Raw genomic sequence first — 16628 nt, forward strand, 5'->3', positions numbered from 1 at the left:
TTGTTTTAGTGATGGAAATAAAACATTAAATACAAACAGAAAAAGACGGTTACCAAAAACAGAGAGAACTTTTTTTTTTTTTTTAGAAGTCGCACTAGATTTTTGAAACACGTCTTTAAGATGTGTAGTAAAGGAAAACCTATTTACACATTAGTACAGGTACACTTTGTGGAAAAAAAAAAGCTATTGCAAATGTTGAGTACAAAGAACGTTAATATTCTTTACAATATAGAATTATTTGTGTTAACCTGATGGGAGTACAGTTTACTTGTGTCAGCCACTGGTTCTGCATCGAACATTGGGAGAGCTGGAGAATCGAAACTCCTCTTTGCCTTGGGAGGCCGTCCACAAGGGACATGATTGTGCTTTGGGTTCATCAGCAGCCCTTTCAGAAAGATCCTTCCATGAAAGTGGTGCATGTACAGGCCCATCAGGAAGGTGAACCCCATCAAAGGTGTGGCAGAAAGCTTCATCTCAGGTCTGAGAGAATCCTGCTAACCGATCATGTGGAAGCCTACCAGAGCAGGGAAAAAGAAATGCCAGTTCTGCCGTACAGCCACAAGAGGATACCGCTTCATGGTAAATGCATAGTAAGACATTCTGAAGCAAAAAATATTTTCCTATGTGAAACACTGGTGGAAAAAAAAGTTAATGAAGCCCTGAGACATAATTTGCTAGAAGTCTGGCATTATTAACAGTGCAGGGGATACAGGAAAACGTAGTGCGAGCGATCAACCTTCCGCTTTAGGGGCAAATATTTTGTTCTAAACAATCAAAGAACAACTATCATGTTTTTTGAGTGTAAGAAATATTATTATGGAAAAGCCAATTAGTATCTTAGCAGTGTTATCCTGACATCCATCTGAAGACATCATGTGGATTGCAAACGAACATTATCAAAAACAACACAGTTTGATCTGATGTCTCAAAACTACCAGAGCAAATTTAATGCTGCACATAAGAAGCTCACAATGGAACAACTAATTTAAGAGCCCCACACATATGCAAAATACAGATCCATGATCTGTATTAATAATTCCCAATCGTACACCAGGATGGAGTAAAATTATGAACTGGGTGACATTTTCAGTTCCTAACAAGCATTTTGGTTAACACATCTTACACCACTCCCACCAATCTAAATAAATACAGACCTAGGTGTTTAATTGTAGGCTACAGTAGAGGCTACTTACTGTACAAAATCATGATTGGTATTTTGCTGAATGTTGTGTAAAGGAAAGATTCTAAGCTTTAAGACGGAAGTCTGAAAACTGAGCACTAAAATACCAGTTAATGCCACAATAAATTAAAAAGCAATGAAAATGTGACAATACACCTACTTTAAAACTGTATATGATCAAAATGAACATTACACACAAATATACTGTGCAGTCCTCCCGCTGAAAAGAAGCAGTGAAGCCAGGGGTTCAAGTCCAAAGAGTCTCTTCTCTCACCCCTGCAATTACAGCACTTGCCAGGATTTGGTGTCTTTAGAAGCCTTGTCCTCCATCATACTGTCCGCACCATCAAACTCCTCCTGAATGGTGGGAAATGACCCTTGCTGTTGCTGATGGCTGGTATCAAGGTCTAGCAGTTGATGGAACAGTCCATCTTTGCTTTACCTGCTGAACTGATAATCCTCATTAGGCACCGGCCAAACTCCTCAAGGATGACCCTCTCAGCCACAGCCTGTGGTTGGCTAGACAGCTCTGCCTGCTCTGCTTGCTCCATGAGACAGTCACAGGTCGCCTCTGCCACCTCCTTTGTGACAAACGTGTAGGGAAGCCTGGCAGGGCCAAACAAAAAGCCACAGGAATAAGCTTCAGATACTTCTTGATACAGCTTAATGATACTGAAGACTAACTATAGTGGGATCTGCAGTGGTCTTACCTCCCTCCACCACAGGGAAGAGCCGGAGTTGTACGTGTCAACAGGTCTGAGATTTGCGAAGACAATTTGGTTTTCGCCGCTGTCTGTTGCTGGACACGAACCTCTGCTGCATCCGCCAGGTGCATCAACGTTTTTCTCTCTGGACTCTCCTCAAAGTTCTTACAGCCCACACACTTACAAATACTTGAACACATGATCTTTGCCTGCAGAGAGAGTTGATTGAAAATGCAGCCATTGCAAAATTGACAGTGATCCTAAGATTAAACAGGGGTATTTTCTCTTGAGCAAGTGTCTAACCTCATAGCATTCGCAGTAGTTCTTCAGACAACCAGATCGTTTGCAGTTGCAGCCCTTGCTGTGTCTTCGGTCTGACTCACCTTCCTTTCCCTTGCCAATTTTTGGCTTAAAAGCCTCTGGATTTCTGTCAAGGCAAGCCTGTGTCCAAAGATATCATTAGGAACACATGGTCAACATAAAAAAACTCCAAAAATGTTTACACATCAGGTTGTCACAACAAAAATGTGAAATAATATTTATCATACAGAAGAATGCAATGGGCTTGCTTACTTTGATGGCTTTAAGGCGCTCAGACTCATGTTCCAAGTTGTTAAAGCAGTTAGTGCAGTTACAGTTGCTACAGAACTCCCCATTGGCAAAGCAGTCACAATACCTATCAAAAAATGGATGTCAAATCATGCATTTAGTACATTGATCTTGAATTTGTACATTTCAAAACGATCTCATCAAAGTCAACTAGCTGTTTCTTCAATACACTGTATTGGCACTGTAAATGGGCAACAGACAAAAAACAAAATTATTCTGGAAAGGTAGGCAGTGGTCTATTGCACAGAATTCTCCAACTGTTTACCGCTTCACAGAAGCTAATGCAGCTCTTTAGCCTGGCCTGCTCTAAGAACGTCTTTTTCAGTCTTTATTATTGATATCCTCTTTAGTCAGTTTCTCTACCATCCCACATTCCTGACAATTAGCATGTGCCAGATTTACCATCTCTCACTCCCACTGGGGTAGTGGTACACCTAAGCAAGATTCTCCCTTTCTTTTTACCCCTGTTCCTAAATGACCCGAATGCTTGTTCCCATTTACAGAGCCAAGGCTGTGTAGGAACACCAAATTTCTTCCCTTGGGTACCCACTGCACCACAATGAAATATTGTCTAAAAGTTTATTGAATTAGTGTAACTCAAACAACATATAAATATATATATATTTAGTAACCTACAATTTTAGACATTGTGACTTTGTGCAATTGCAGGGTTTCCTGGGCCTTGTTGTTGACTCTGACACTGAAAGTGTGCTAAAAGAGAAAAAGAAATTACATTCAGCAATGCATTAAAAAAACCAAAGAGAAAAAACACTGTAGACCTGCGTTGTGCTTACCCATTGAGGGGCATCCTGGCTTGTGTCTGTATGCCTGTAGTGGTCGAATAACTGGCACTGCTGGCCAAAGTCACAAATGAGGACTGCTGGAGCTATGACAGCATAAAAAAGCTCTTGTAAAGCCATAGTAGTCCAGAATAAAAATAACATCACTGACAGACACTGACCTGTGTGACATATTGTGCAGGCAACACAGCGTAGCCCACATTGCCTACACCAGGAGCAGACGTAAGCACTGTCCCCGGGGGAAGGTTGGTCAGGTTGGGTTGGATCTGTGGCAATGGTGTGGCAGGCATGATGAGTCGCTGTTGTGTTTGGGTGGGCACCACTTGTGCAGTGGAGTTCAGGGGTTTTGGCACCACCTAAAAAGAAAGGTGCAGTCCATAAGAGGCATTTAGTCAGTTGACAGCTAGCTCAGTGACAGGCCTTTCAATAACAAGCAAATGCTGTGAATGCAAGGCCAATTAATTGCACTGTGACAGCCTATATGCAAATAGCAGTAATAGTATGTTGGTGTTGCAATCGTGTCACCTGCTTCACCGTCTGGGCAGGAACGATTGGAACAGACATCCTCATCGGAGCAGTGTTCACTACCAAAGGCTTGGCTAAAAGAAAAATATCAGTTATCAACACCATACCACACACATACCTGAACATAAATTGTAAAATGTAGTTATACAATCAATACATTTTCAGTAATTCTCATAGGAAAACAATGCAGACCTGGTTGGCTGGAGGCGGAGTTGATGCTGGGACTGCTGTTGTGAGCCGTGCCACTGGCTGTTGTGGCTGTCACCAAACGAACGTAGTGGAAACGGCTTCCGGGGACCTGGATCTGCTGCACGCTGGGTGTAGCAGCCAGTGGGAAGATAGTCTTAAACTGGGATGTACCCACACCTCCCACTGCCACTGTCTGCACAGGCTTCACAGTCTGACATAAAACAAGGTCATTAAAAGAAAAGAAAAAAAAAAAACATCTTAATTCAAGGATTTGAATATGTAACAAAAACTACTAATGAAAAGAATAACTATTCTTTTTGACAGAAAAGCACAGGCAGCGACCTGTGAGGTGGACTGGTTGGGTGCTGCTTTAGCTGGGGATGTGGGCTGCTGCACTGCTAGGATTTGCTGGCCAAGTGCAACACTGAGGGGCAGAGACACAGTCTTCTGAGGGGAGCCCGGAGATGGGGAGGCCATCGAGACCACTGTGAGCTGTAGAAAAACAACCACAGGAAAATGAGTGGAACTCAAAACAATCCAAAATGCTGGACCAGCAGGTGACTGGGGGGGGTCAAACTGCTCCTGTATTTATAAGTCCAATTGGACCCAAACTGACCTAGGCACTCTGCACATACTCTACACTTCCCTCCACTATATTCTTCAAGATGTAATGTGTGGTGTGCACAAAAACTATGTGAATGTGTACGCGGCAGAAGTAGTATGTGTGCAAGGACAAAGTAGTGTCCGTGCGAGCTTTGCATGTCCATGAGTGGGGAAAAGTAGTGTGCGTGCAAGCTTTGCATGTCCATGAGTGGAGAAAAGTAGTGCGCGTGCGAGCTTTGCATGTCCATGAGTGGGGAAAAGTAGTGCGCGTGCGAGCTTTGCATGTCCATGAGTGGGGAAAAGTAGTGCGCGTGCGAGCTTTGCATGTCCATGAGTGGGGAAAAGTAGTGCGCGTGCGAGCTTTGCATGTCCATGAGTGGGGAAAAGTAGTGCGCGTGCGAGCTTTGCATGTCCATGAGTGGGGAAAAGTAGTGCGCGTGCGAGCTTTGCATGTCCATGAGTGGGGAAAAGTAGTGCGCGTGCGAGCTTTGCATGTCCATGAGTGGGGAAAAGTAGTGCGCGTGCGAGCTTTGCATGTCCATGAGTGGGGAAAAGTAGTGCGCGTGCGAGCTTTGCATGTCCATGCATGATGAAAAGTAGTGTGCGTGCAAGCTTTGCATGTCCATGAGTGGGGAAAAGTAGTGCGCGTGCGAGCTTTGCATGTCCATGAGTGGGGAAAAGTAGTGCGCGTGCGAGCTTTGCATGTCCATGCGTGGGGAAAAGTAGTGCGCGTGCGAGCTTTGCATGTCCATGAGTGGGGAAAAGTAGTGCGCGTGCGAGCTTTGCATGTCCATGAGTGGGGAAAAGTAGTGCGCGTGCGAGCTTTGCATGTCCATGAGTGGGGAAAAGTAGTGCGCGTGCGAGCTTTGCATGTCCATGAGTGGGGAAAAGTAGTGCACGTGCAAGCTTTGCATGTCGATGCGTGAGGAAAAGGTAGTGTGTGTGTGTGTGTGTGTGTGTGTGTGTGTGTGTGAGCTTTGTATGCAACTGCGTGAGGAAAAGGTAGTGTGTGTGCAAGCTTATATTGATATATGGCGTAGGGGCGCCTCTGCTGTTTTATTCATTTAGCACAATAACCATGTAATTTGCTGAATTAATACATGGGACAACATGCAACATGCACAGTAATGTAAAGCTATACAATCACTGTTCGGCTTGGTTCCAATTTGTCACTAATTAAATTGTGTGGCTATTGTTTTGGTCTATGCTGTATAAGGTAAACTGAAAAAAATGCAATACTAACAATCTGAAATCAGATTAGTCTGATAAAAACCAGCCAGTAAATTAGTGTTTGTATAACAGAACATGGACAGTAGTCTGATTAACCTGACCCATCAAGCTATAACCATAGCAAAAACTAAACCATGCATGGAAAAGTACTACTTGGCACAAGGATGTTTCTACACAAGTGTATTCAATGACAAAATCAAATCCAAGTTTTACACCAATGCTTACACCATCATAGGTTAAACCTACAGTGCTGTCTTACCTTGCTGGGTGACATCAAAGGGGATATGGCCACCTTGCTGGTAGGGACACTCTGGGAGGCAGAGTTAAGTGTGTCTGCTATGGCAATGGTTCTTGGGGGTGTTACTGGGGTGCCCTGGCCCAAGACTCTTCCTGCAGAACATAGCAGCACACTTTATAAATTTAAGTGATGGATGAAAATAATTGATTCTTTTTTCCGTAAGTCTTTTGTTGAAAAAATTAGCTTTACCAGTCAATACAGGAGAAACTGATGTCTGACTGGACAGGCCTTTGCTGCTGAGTGCCTTAGTGATTATAAATTTGGTGACCATCGGCCCTGCTGTGGAGGCCACAGTCTTCTTGGTAATCTGAAAATGAATGTCATACTCACTAGTCATCTTACTGTGTTTTCTGCTAAAACAAGAAAGTGTAAAATATAGAAGGAGTTATTCACAATTAAATACGTGGAAAGACACAGGGCTAAGCCTAAGAACATGATTTATTCAGTCATTCGTGTATTGACCTGTACTGTCTTCAGTTGCTGGTTTTGTGATGCTGTCTGTGGAGAAGAGCTCCCCAGCTGACTGGCTGTGCTGACGGTCTGGACGCCCACCACTGGCTTCAGTTCTGTTCTGCCCCCAATGGCCACCACTTTGAATTGCTGTGGCTGGACAGTGGCATCTCCAGTCCGCACAACTGTGCCAGGTTTGGCGGCCGTATGGGGAAGTGTCAACACAATGGGCTGACCACCTTTGCTGATAGTAGTAACCACTAACTTCTGGCCTTCATGCTTTAACAATGGGGTCCCATGAGACTTTGCATCCACACCAGAGGATGATCCCACTTTGTTAAGGATGAGCTGGTGGTTAGCAGACAGGGTGAAAGGAGCAGACAGTTTCTGCAGGCCCCCAGCTACCAGCGTGGTGGGTTTGGGTGCAGGAGCAGGAGTGTGGCACTGGCTTGAAGACACAGAGGGGGTGAGCAGCAGCTGGGTGCCTGAGTTCATGGTGCATGGCACCGAGTCGGTGGTAGTTGGAGTTGTCAGAGCCAGGGTCATTTGAGTTGACGTGGCAGTTGAACACAAACTAAAAATCTCCGGCACCTCAGTTTCCATAGAAACACTAGTCTCGGTTGCATCTACCCCAGAGGGTGCAGGGGCTGGTGACGCCACAGGAAGGGAGTCCTCCATGACGATGGCCTCTGTATCCATGATTTCATCCGGCAGAATGCTGTTAAGCTCAGATGGCACCACATCCATCTTTCAAATAGATTAGGCGCTAAAAGAAAAAACATTTTCATTAAATATATCTTCTTTATTTACAGTCCATTAACAGTAGAAACCCTGAAGACATGAAATAATTATTGCTATTCCAAAACCAAATTACAAACTTTTGGAATTTATAATTAGCAAATAATAAATGAGTAACAAAACCAAAAAGTAGTAAATCTTTTATCATAACAGTATGTGGGTCCAACATATGCATCAAACTATGCTGGATTTCAAAACTAGAATTAGAACATTGTTCAGTGTATATCCTGTGAGTAGAGTGAAGCAGAGTCATTCTACGATTCAAATGCTTTATTTCAAGGCATCTTTGACAATTTTATATTTCATACTTTCAGATCTGTACAGGAACCCAGAGGATTATGCACCCGGACAGAAATATTAAAATGGATGCATGTACCAAGCGGGAAAGTGGCAGGGTTTGAAGTCTGTTTTAAACATTACACAGAAAACGAATCCACCACATTGGGCTGCTGCGTAAATTGACTAATGGAGAGAAAGAAAAAAAAAATGTAATGGCATGAGAGGATGGTTAAATAACAAAGTCTAACATGACTGTCTATTGTGATCCTTCATCAGAGTGATTGCCTAGTGAATGTGTTTGCTAGCAAAAATAACAATTTCGTTTCGCACAAAAAGTTAACGGGTGTAAAAATTATACTTTTGCCAGTATAATTAACATGTTATTATTCTGCGAAACGGATTTATTGCGGCTAGCCCAGGCCTCGGTGAAAATAGTCTTTGTTATGCCGTAAGCCGGGCAAAATTAATAGAACATTTTTATGACTTCCACGAGCAGCATTTAATTGGCACTCGACGCTAAGAGAATATCTCTAGCTCAACTTAAAAACACACCGAATGGCCCGACAAGACCGGCGCGGCGGGCAGTGGTTCAGCACGGGCTTCGATTTCGAAAGATCCGCCATTTTCAGTCCGTCATCGGCTCATCATACGACAACACAGAGAGACGCGGACGCGGGGAATTGTTCCCTCATTTCCTGTTGTGCTGAAGACTAACACCATGTGCAGAGTATTCAAACCAAATAGATACGTGTGGGATTATTTGGGCAGATTACAAAGCATTCGGTCCGACTTCAGGGGGTCAGAACCTGGAACCTCTACGAGGATCCCCATCTGGTAAACAGTCCCCTGACCGACAAAAAAAAGTTTTAAAATATATATTACATTTTAATTAAACGTGCTGGTCGATACGTCTACTTGTTTCTAGTCGTAAGAACAATTCAAGATAAATAAGACAGAATTCTGTGTGCGTTGAGATTTTAGACTGCCAAAGCAGACATTTACTAGAACAGTGTGTTCACTGGATAATATAGTTAAAATAGTTGGGAAGATCAAGTGGGGAAATATCAGGTGGCCAATTTGAGTCCACTGTCAACACACTGACATGGTGCGTAAAGTCTGGCCTGTGTCATTTAAAAGCATTTAAATCTCTAAAATGAAATACAATACCTGCATACCAGGCAACGTTTTGCGAACACCGGCTAGCTGAAATCTACTCAAGAGTTCGCGTTTTGGCACCACATTGCCGCACAAAATGTGTGCACACAAAGGCACCCCGATCGGCTCAGCAGGATTCTCCCGGCTGCGAGGCAACAGCTACAGCCGGGTGTAGTTCTGGCTGTTACAGATCCGACCTGTCATTAATGTTACCGCGGCGTGCGGTGTCCCGACACGCCGTGCCGCACCGTGTAAAATTCGAGGCGCGTCATTAATCTTGCAGCCTTGAACCGTAACATATGGGACGCGTCAGCGGCGCTACAGCCCGTGTGATATGCATATCTGACACGCCGCTGGTCAGCAGCTCTGACTGGCTGTGGACGTTAGCATTCGGGCTAATTCCGATCGTATGAAGTCCCGCGAAAAGGTTACCTGAGCTGTGAATAATCCGCTAAATCCCAGTCGCAATCGCGCAGCGTGAACCGTCCGCGCTCCTTGTCATGCCCGGCCGCCAACAGCCCGGGTTACGTGCTGATGCATCTCGATCGTTCACCAGCAAACTGAGAGGATTGTTCAAAATAACGCGCCGAGCGCCATTTCACCTCGACATCCCATAATAATGACACGCCCGCCATGGAAACCATGTATTGCGTCACCACACTACTTCCGCAGGGTCCCAAAGCGGCAGAAAAACAACGATTCCAACTGTTCATATGTGAGCTAACATGTAGAATGCCACTTAAGAGTGAATGAAATGTATTGAGTAAAATATTTTATATTTGCCAATCTAAAATTTCGAATTCATTTTACCGGAATATTTCCATAAATCTCTTAATTTTAGACAGTATTCAGTTCTTCAAAACAAAAAATAAGTACGTACACTTTTAAATCTCTTGACGTACTTGACCAGCTATTTGTGTATCTCTGTAGCATTGTTTTGCATTTTTAAGAAAGATATCTAATCAAATCTCTAAATTAAGGCAAATGAACTGAACTGAATCCTCTGTGTCTTTATTTCAGACTTTGAGCCTAATCACGATCACATATACATTACAATAACAGCACTTCCACCACAGCCTTCTCTTTCAGAGAACATGTGTTCATCCACATTCCATTTTCCAGATATTACCAACACACAAAAGCATAGAATATCGGTACATATTTATACATCTTGTTTTTAGAAGTTTCGTTGCTTCTTCCTGCAGGTCCGTTGTTTTTGACGTTCCGAATTGTTCTCCGTGTTTTGATGATTATTTACTAGGTTCCAGACTCGGCTACCCGTTTACGTCTAGAGGTAAACTTCTGGCAAGTACAACGACGAAATGCGAGCAGCGCTCCTGTCCGAGCGCCGACGGAACTCGACCGGCTGCGGCTCCGCTGGCCAGACGCGGCAGTGCAGACGCGGGGGGAACAAAATGGCGGCCGCGGTGAGACAGGAGCTGGCGCAGCTCATCAACTCCAGCGGGTCCCACAAAGACCTGGCGGGGAAGTGAGTACACCTCGTCGTCCGGGCTGCGTAGGGGGCGGAGATGAGTAACAGCCGGGCAAACGTGGCGGCTGCGCTTGCCTTACGCTCAGTGTGTTCGAGACGCGCAGGCCTGGGCCGCGGCCGCCAATGCGGTGATGGCACTGAGATATCCGAGCTGTCTCATCTTCTGTACGCGTGTTCTAATGAATATAATATTTCCAATGCAAACGTGTATGTCGGAGGCATTTGTCTCATTTCATTCCATGTCATGAAATGATAGGAAGGACACAACTTCATTAGGTGTCTTAATACGTGAGCTGAGAAGACAGCTAGTAACTCCGAGATAAGCCAAGGCCAAGTCTGTAAGTTGCATGTGACCTGAAGCAGTCCGGTCATTTCACTATTTGAAGGGACCACAGAGCCCTCAGCAGGAAATCCACGCACACAGGGCGGCCTGCACGTCCTGCCCCATCCAGAAGAGTTTCACCTCACCGCTAGCGGCATCTGGGTACCATTTCATGAAGCATTTTAGCCCGGAATCCTGACCAAGGTCCCCATGTAAGACGCGATCTCGGCTCATTTAATTTGGTTATTAGTTTTGTTTGTGTGTTTTAGGTATAGGCAGATTTTGGAGAAAGCCCTACAGTTTACTGATGCAGAACAACTGGAAGCACTGAAAGCTTTTGTTGAAGCAAGTAAGTGTTTTTTTTTTTGGGGGGGGGGGCTTGTTCTTTCATAATATTGACCAATCTCCGATCAAATTTATTTAATCAAAAATTCAATTTTGTCTAGTGGTTAATGAAAACGTCAGCTTGGTGATCTCAAGGCAGCTTCTTACCGACTTCTGCACACACCTCCCTAACCTGCCAGATAGTACAGCCAAAGCAATTTATCACTTCACCTTAGAGAAAATCCAGCCCAGAGTCATCTCTTTTGAGGAGCAGGTAGGGTATACGTCTTGACCATTCTCCAAAAGATCAAAATAGCAGCAGCTTTTTTGAATTTTTTTTTTTTGACCAGTCAGATTCTTCTGCTTATGAACTGTTTCATTTATTTATTTTCTGTAAGCTGAATCCTGTGAAATGCAACCATTTAAATGTTCTCTGTTTTCTAGGTGGCTTCAATCAGGCAGCATCTTGCCACCATTTATGAGAAGGAAGAAGACTGGCGAAATGCAGCTCAGGTGTTAGTTGGTATTCCTCTGGAAACAGGACAGAAGTAAGTGTAAATAGTAATAGTACAACAAGCTTTTCATTTTAAATAAGTGTTCTTAATTCCAAACTAGTCCCTTTTTTTTCTTTTTTTTTTGTTAAATTATATGACTAAAGCTGTTACCTGTACATTTAAATTGTGTACTCTGTATCGGTGAGTACTAAAATGCAAGTACTCGTTTTCCATTTTAACCATGTTTCATTAATAATTGTTATGATGTATGGCTCATTAGTGGCTTGTATGGTGATGCTCATGATAATTTTCTGCTCATAGGCAGTACAACGTAGATTACAAGTTGGACACATATTTGAAGATTGCTAGGCTATATTTAGAGGACGATGACCCTGTCCAGGCAGAGGCCTACATCAACCGTGCATCTCTTCTGCAGAATGAGTCCACCAATGAACAGCTCCAGATTCATTATAAGGTGCAGATATTTTTTTTTCTACATTTTTGTCTTTAATAACGAATGTAAACTGTTATCCTTTTTTTAAACCTCATTTTTAGGTTTGCTATGCCAGGGTCCTTGATTACAGGAGGAAGTTTATTGAGGCAGCTCAAAGGTACAATGAGCTCTCCTACAAATCTATTGTTCACGAGACTGAGCGGCTCGAGGCACTAAAGCACGCACTCCACTGCACCATCCTCGCCTCTGCAGGTAGGACTTTGATGGGAGGCTTTAGTTTTGGGTATCTGAAGGTAGTGTATGCTGTTTTAGGTGTGTATGTATAAGGGTGTTATTGTTGGGGTTGTGTTGAAGCCAAGTTGTTATTCACTTATAGATTTACATTTGTTGGCTTAAAGCAAGACTAAAAAAACTTAGAATCTGTTGAAGTAGCAGCAGCAGTAGTTGGGATTTTAGTCATTTTTGTGCCCATCCTGTGAATACCTTCAGCTATATGTTCATATAGCTTTAACATATATGTTTTTGGGGCAGTGGTGGCCTAACAGTTAAGGAAGCACCCCCGTAATCAGAAGGTTGCCGGTTTGAATCCCGAGCCGCCAAGGTGCCACTGAGGTGTCACTGAGCACAGCACCGTCCTCACACACTGCTCCCTGGGTGCCTGTCATGGCTGCTCACCAAGGGTGATGGTTAAAAGCAGAGGACACATTTCGTTGTGTCACCGTGTACTGTGCTGCAGTGTTTCACAATGACTATCACTTCACTTTCACTTTCAAACCAGAAGCCCACAGGAGTGGGCAGGTTTGTGTGTATTTCTTTGCACAAGCAGATTAGGGGTTGTGTGGAATTGTACTCTTTCTCACACAAACACACACAGTCAACCCACATGTAACCAGGAAAATGTTGAGGAATCACTTCCTCCTCCAGCTATTGGTGAGCCCCTAAATTTTGAATTTTATCTCGGACTGAGATATGGCCTCACACCTCCAAGGTTGTGAGTTTGAATCCTAGCATGGCCCTTTTTTGTGCAGTTTGCATGCTCTAGCTATGTTGCTGCAGTTTTCCTCAGGGTTCTCTGATTTACTCCCTCTGTCCAAAGTAAATATTAGGTGGATCGACGATTAAATTGACCGTAGATGAGGGTGTGTATGTATGTTTGTGTGCCTGGTAATGGGCTGGCATCCCTCTCTGCACCCAGTGTCCCGGGATGGAAAGTAACAGGTCAGCGAGTGAGTGAAATTGGTCAACAGGGAATAACAAAATATACCAAATGTAAAGCATGCGTGTGATGTCAGATCACCACCTCCCTGTTGTGAGAATGAGCATTTCATAGAAACTCATTTAGGTGATGCTTGTTGTTGTTGTTCAGGACAACAGCGCTCTCGCATGCTGGCCACTCTATTTAAGGATGAGCGCTGCCAGCAGCTTTCTGCCTATGGAATCCTGGAGAAGATGTACCTTGACCGGATCATCAGAGGAGACCAACTGCAGGAGTTTGCAGCCATGTTGATGCCTCATCAGAAGGCCACCACAGCTGATGGTCTGTATAAAGCACAGAGAGCTTGATATAATATTTCATGTTTTTAATAGGAAGGAATGAAAGCATGAAATGTATGTCTTCATAAGAAAATGTTTTTCTGGCTTTCTTGCTCTTGAAGGTTCTAGCATTTTAGACCGTGCAGTGATCGAACACAACCTACTCTCAGCTAGCAAACTGTACAACAACATCACCTTTGAGGAGCTTGGTGCTCTACTAGAGATCCCACCTGCAAAAGTGAGTTTCACCACTAAGTTGAAATACATAAGAAAATTATATCTTTGTGACCACATAATGGGCATTAATTATAGGTTTGTAGTTGAATGTGCATTAAGAAAAACCTTGTCTATCCTGGGGCAGGCTGAGAAGATTGCTTCACAAATGATTACAGAAGGACGCATGAATGGCTTCATTGACCAGATTGATGGCATTGTCCACTTTGAAAGTGAGTTTTTTTTTTCTTCAGGATATTGGCAAGTGAGGTGTGCAAATGAGGAGTTTATACAGAAAGTGCAGAATTATTAGGCAAATGAGTATTTTGTCCACATCATCCTCTTCATGCATGTTGTCTTACTCCAAGCTGTATAGGCTCAAAAGCCTACTACCAATTAAGCATATTAGGTGATGTGCATCTCTGTAATGAGAAGGGGTGTGGTCTAATGACATCAACACCCTATATCAGGTGTGCATAATTATTAGGCAACTTCCTTTCCTTTGGCAAAATGGGTCAAAAGAAGGACTTGACAGGTTCAGAAAAGTCAAAAATAGTGAGAAATCTTGCAGAGGGATGCAGCACTCTTAAAATTGCAAAGCTTCTGAAGCGTGATCATTGAACAATCAAGCATTTCATTCAAAATAGTCAACAGGGTCGCAAGAAGCATGTGGAAAAACCAAGGCGCAAAATAACTGCCCATGAACTGAGAAAAGTCAAGCGTGCAGCTGCCAAGATGCCACTTGCCACCAGTTTGGCCATATTTCAGAGCTGCAACATCACTGGAGTGCCCAAAAGCACAAGGTGTGCAATACTCAGAGACATGGCCAAGGTAAGAAAGGCTGAAAGACGACCACCACTGAACAAGACACACAAGCTGAAACGTCAAGACTGAGCCAAGAAATATCTCAAGACTGATTTTTCTAAGGTTTTATGGACTGATGAAATGAGAGTGAGTCTTGATGGGCCAGATGGATGGGCCTGTGGCTGGATTGGTAAAGGGCAGAGAGCTCCAGTCCGACTCAGACGCCAGCAAGGTGGAGGTGGAGTACTGGTTTGGGCTGGTATCATCAAAGATGAGCTTGTGGGGCCTTTTTGGGTTGAGGATGGAGTCAAGCTCAACTCCCAGTCCTACTGCCAGTTTCTGGAAGGTGGCTGGCAAGAAAGGGTATAAAAGAAGAAAAACTAATGACATGGCCTCCTTGTTCATCTGATCTGAACCCCATTGAGAACCTGTGGTCCATCATCAAATGTGAGATTTACAAGGAGGGAAAACAGTACACCTCTCTGAACAGTGTCTAAGAGGCTGTGGTTGCTGCTCCACGCAATGTTGATGGTGAACAGATCAAAACACTGACAGAATCCATGGATGGCAGGCTTTTGAGTGTCCTTGCAAAGAAAGGTGGCTATATTGGTTGCTGATTTGTTTTTGTTTTGTTTTTGAATGTCAGAAATGTATATTTGTGAATGTGGAGATGTTATATTGGTTTCACTGGTAAAAATAAATAATTGAAATGGGTATATATTTGTTTTTTGTTAAGTTGCCTAATAATTATGCACAGTAATAGTCACCTGCACACACAGATAAAATTGCTAAAAATAAAAACAAACTAAAAACTACTTCCAAAAACATTCAGCTTTGATATTAATGAGTTTTTTGGGTTCATCGAGAACATGGTTGTTGTTCAATAATAAAATTATTCCTCAAAAATACAACTTGCCTAATAATTCTGCAATCCCTGTATGTGTACTTCACTTGCGTGTGGTTTCTGTTTTTTTTTTTTTTTTAATGCCATATATATGTTATTTGGTACTAAATATGTTTTCTGCTTTCTCTCTCCATTAGCACGTGAGCCACTGCCCACCTGGGACAAACAGATCCAGTCGCTCTGCTTTCAGGTGAACAACCTGCTGGAGAAGATCAGCCAGGTGGCACCTGAGTGGACGGCACAGGCCATGGAGGCTCAGATGACCCAATAAACATTCTCTTCATCTACATACTTCAACTTCACAACTCCTTTAGAACAAAGTTTACTGAAGCACTACTTAAACACTTTTATAGGCTGTCTGTCCAACAAAGCCCTGTGTGTTTGTCAATATTTTGGCGTAAATAAATTTGGAGGCTGTTGGTGAACTTTTCTGATCTGTTTGTGAAATGTTCGTTTCTGCTTTGTTTTTCATTTGTAGTTCTTTTAGGAAAATAACCATCTTGTATTTATTTTGGAGGTTTGTGAATGTGTTATGAGCTCTTCGTGAAATAATTACACTTGATTTGATTAATCTGAGAATACTGCTGTAAATGCAGATGTCATTGTCTTTCTGAGAGTGTACTGGCTCCACAGATTTGTGTTTTTAATCAGTAAACACTTTCAAAATTAAGCTCATCTGATTGAATTATGCAGGGCCTTATGGCACACATTTCTTTGGAGGTATAAGCTTTATGAATAGACTGAACATCCGAAAAATGTTAGAATAATGTGTATACTTTTCTTTTTGCTCACATTCTTTAATATACAGTCATTCAGTTATTGTTTCAGTTGTACTGATAATGAAAACCACATCCACTTAATTAACTTTCAAACGAGCAGATATGGTCTAGACGTGAACAATCAGGCGCGGTACTACGTTTGAACACAAGGTGTCGCCCTCTCACCACGTGAGAAATCCACCTGTACGAGCTCGCCGCGTCCGCTCACTTCCACCCATGATTATATGGTAACATCGTGATGTGTGTCGTGGTGCCATTTTTGAATGTTTTAAAATTTATGTCAGAAGAAAAGCTCCCTATCGGGTCTGAGTGAAGTTCTATACAATGGTATTATTTATTGGCTAATTTAATTTAGAAGTCACAGTAATGTTTCAAAATTAACTAGTTATTACAAGTTCGTAATGAATAATTTGCAAGTGAAGTGACTGTGAAACACTGCAGCAGAGCACACGGTGAAATGTGTCCTCTGCATTTAACCCATCACCCATT

General features: G+C 43.1%; 2 protein-coding genes across 4 annotated transcripts; one reads left to right on the forward strand and one right to left on the reverse strand.

The window, feature by feature from the left end:
- Positions 1 to 107: 107 nt before the first annotated feature.
- Positions 108 to 9438, reverse strand: lin54 (lin-54 DREAM MuvB core complex component). 3 transcript variants are annotated; one of them, XM_028980228.1, is made up of 15 exons: positions 9253 to 9438; positions 6601 to 7354; positions 6328 to 6445; positions 6100 to 6230; positions 4350 to 4499; positions 4011 to 4218; positions 3819 to 3892; positions 3455 to 3649; positions 3288 to 3379; positions 3130 to 3204; positions 2458 to 2560; positions 2188 to 2325; positions 1891 to 2093; positions 1623 to 1786; positions 108 to 1537 (listed from the first exon to the last, which is right to left on the reverse strand). In XM_028980228.1, exons 2-15 carry the CDS (start codon positions 7333 to 7335, stop codon positions 1527 to 1529), a joined length of 2397 nt encoding a protein of 798 aa, XP_028836061.1. In that variant the 5' UTR covers positions 7336 to 7354; positions 9253 to 9438; the 3' UTR covers positions 108 to 1526. The 3 variants fall into 3 exon arrangements, 2 of the variants coding, with proteins under 2 accessions (XP_028836061.1, XP_028836060.1); XR_003749791.1 differs by having other exon boundaries at positions 113 to 514; positions 1378 to 1786; XM_028980227.1 differs by having other exon boundaries at positions 109 to 1786.
- A 643-nt stretch (positions 9439 to 10081) lies between these two features.
- cops4 (COP9 constitutive photomorphogenic homolog subunit 4 (Arabidopsis)) lies at positions 10082 to 15939 on the forward strand. The gene is made up of 10 exons (XM_028980237.1): positions 10082 to 10309; positions 10904 to 10983; positions 11081 to 11232; positions 11403 to 11506; positions 11774 to 11927; positions 12008 to 12158; positions 13273 to 13443; positions 13562 to 13677; positions 13801 to 13885; positions 15498 to 15939. The coding sequence occupies exons 1-10, from the start codon at positions 10143 to 10145 to the stop codon at positions 15629 to 15631; spliced, it is 1314 nt and encodes a 437-aa protein (XP_028836070.1). The 5' UTR covers positions 10082 to 10142; the 3' UTR covers positions 15632 to 15939.
- Positions 15940 to 16628: the final 689 nt, after the last annotated feature.

The sequence above is a fragment of the Denticeps clupeoides genome, chromosome 5 (assembly GCF_900700375.1).
Source record: "Denticeps clupeoides chromosome 5, fDenClu1.1, whole genome shotgun sequence".
NCBI classification, from domain to species: Eukaryota; Metazoa; Chordata; class Actinopteri; order Clupeiformes; family Denticipitidae; genus Denticeps; species Denticeps clupeoides.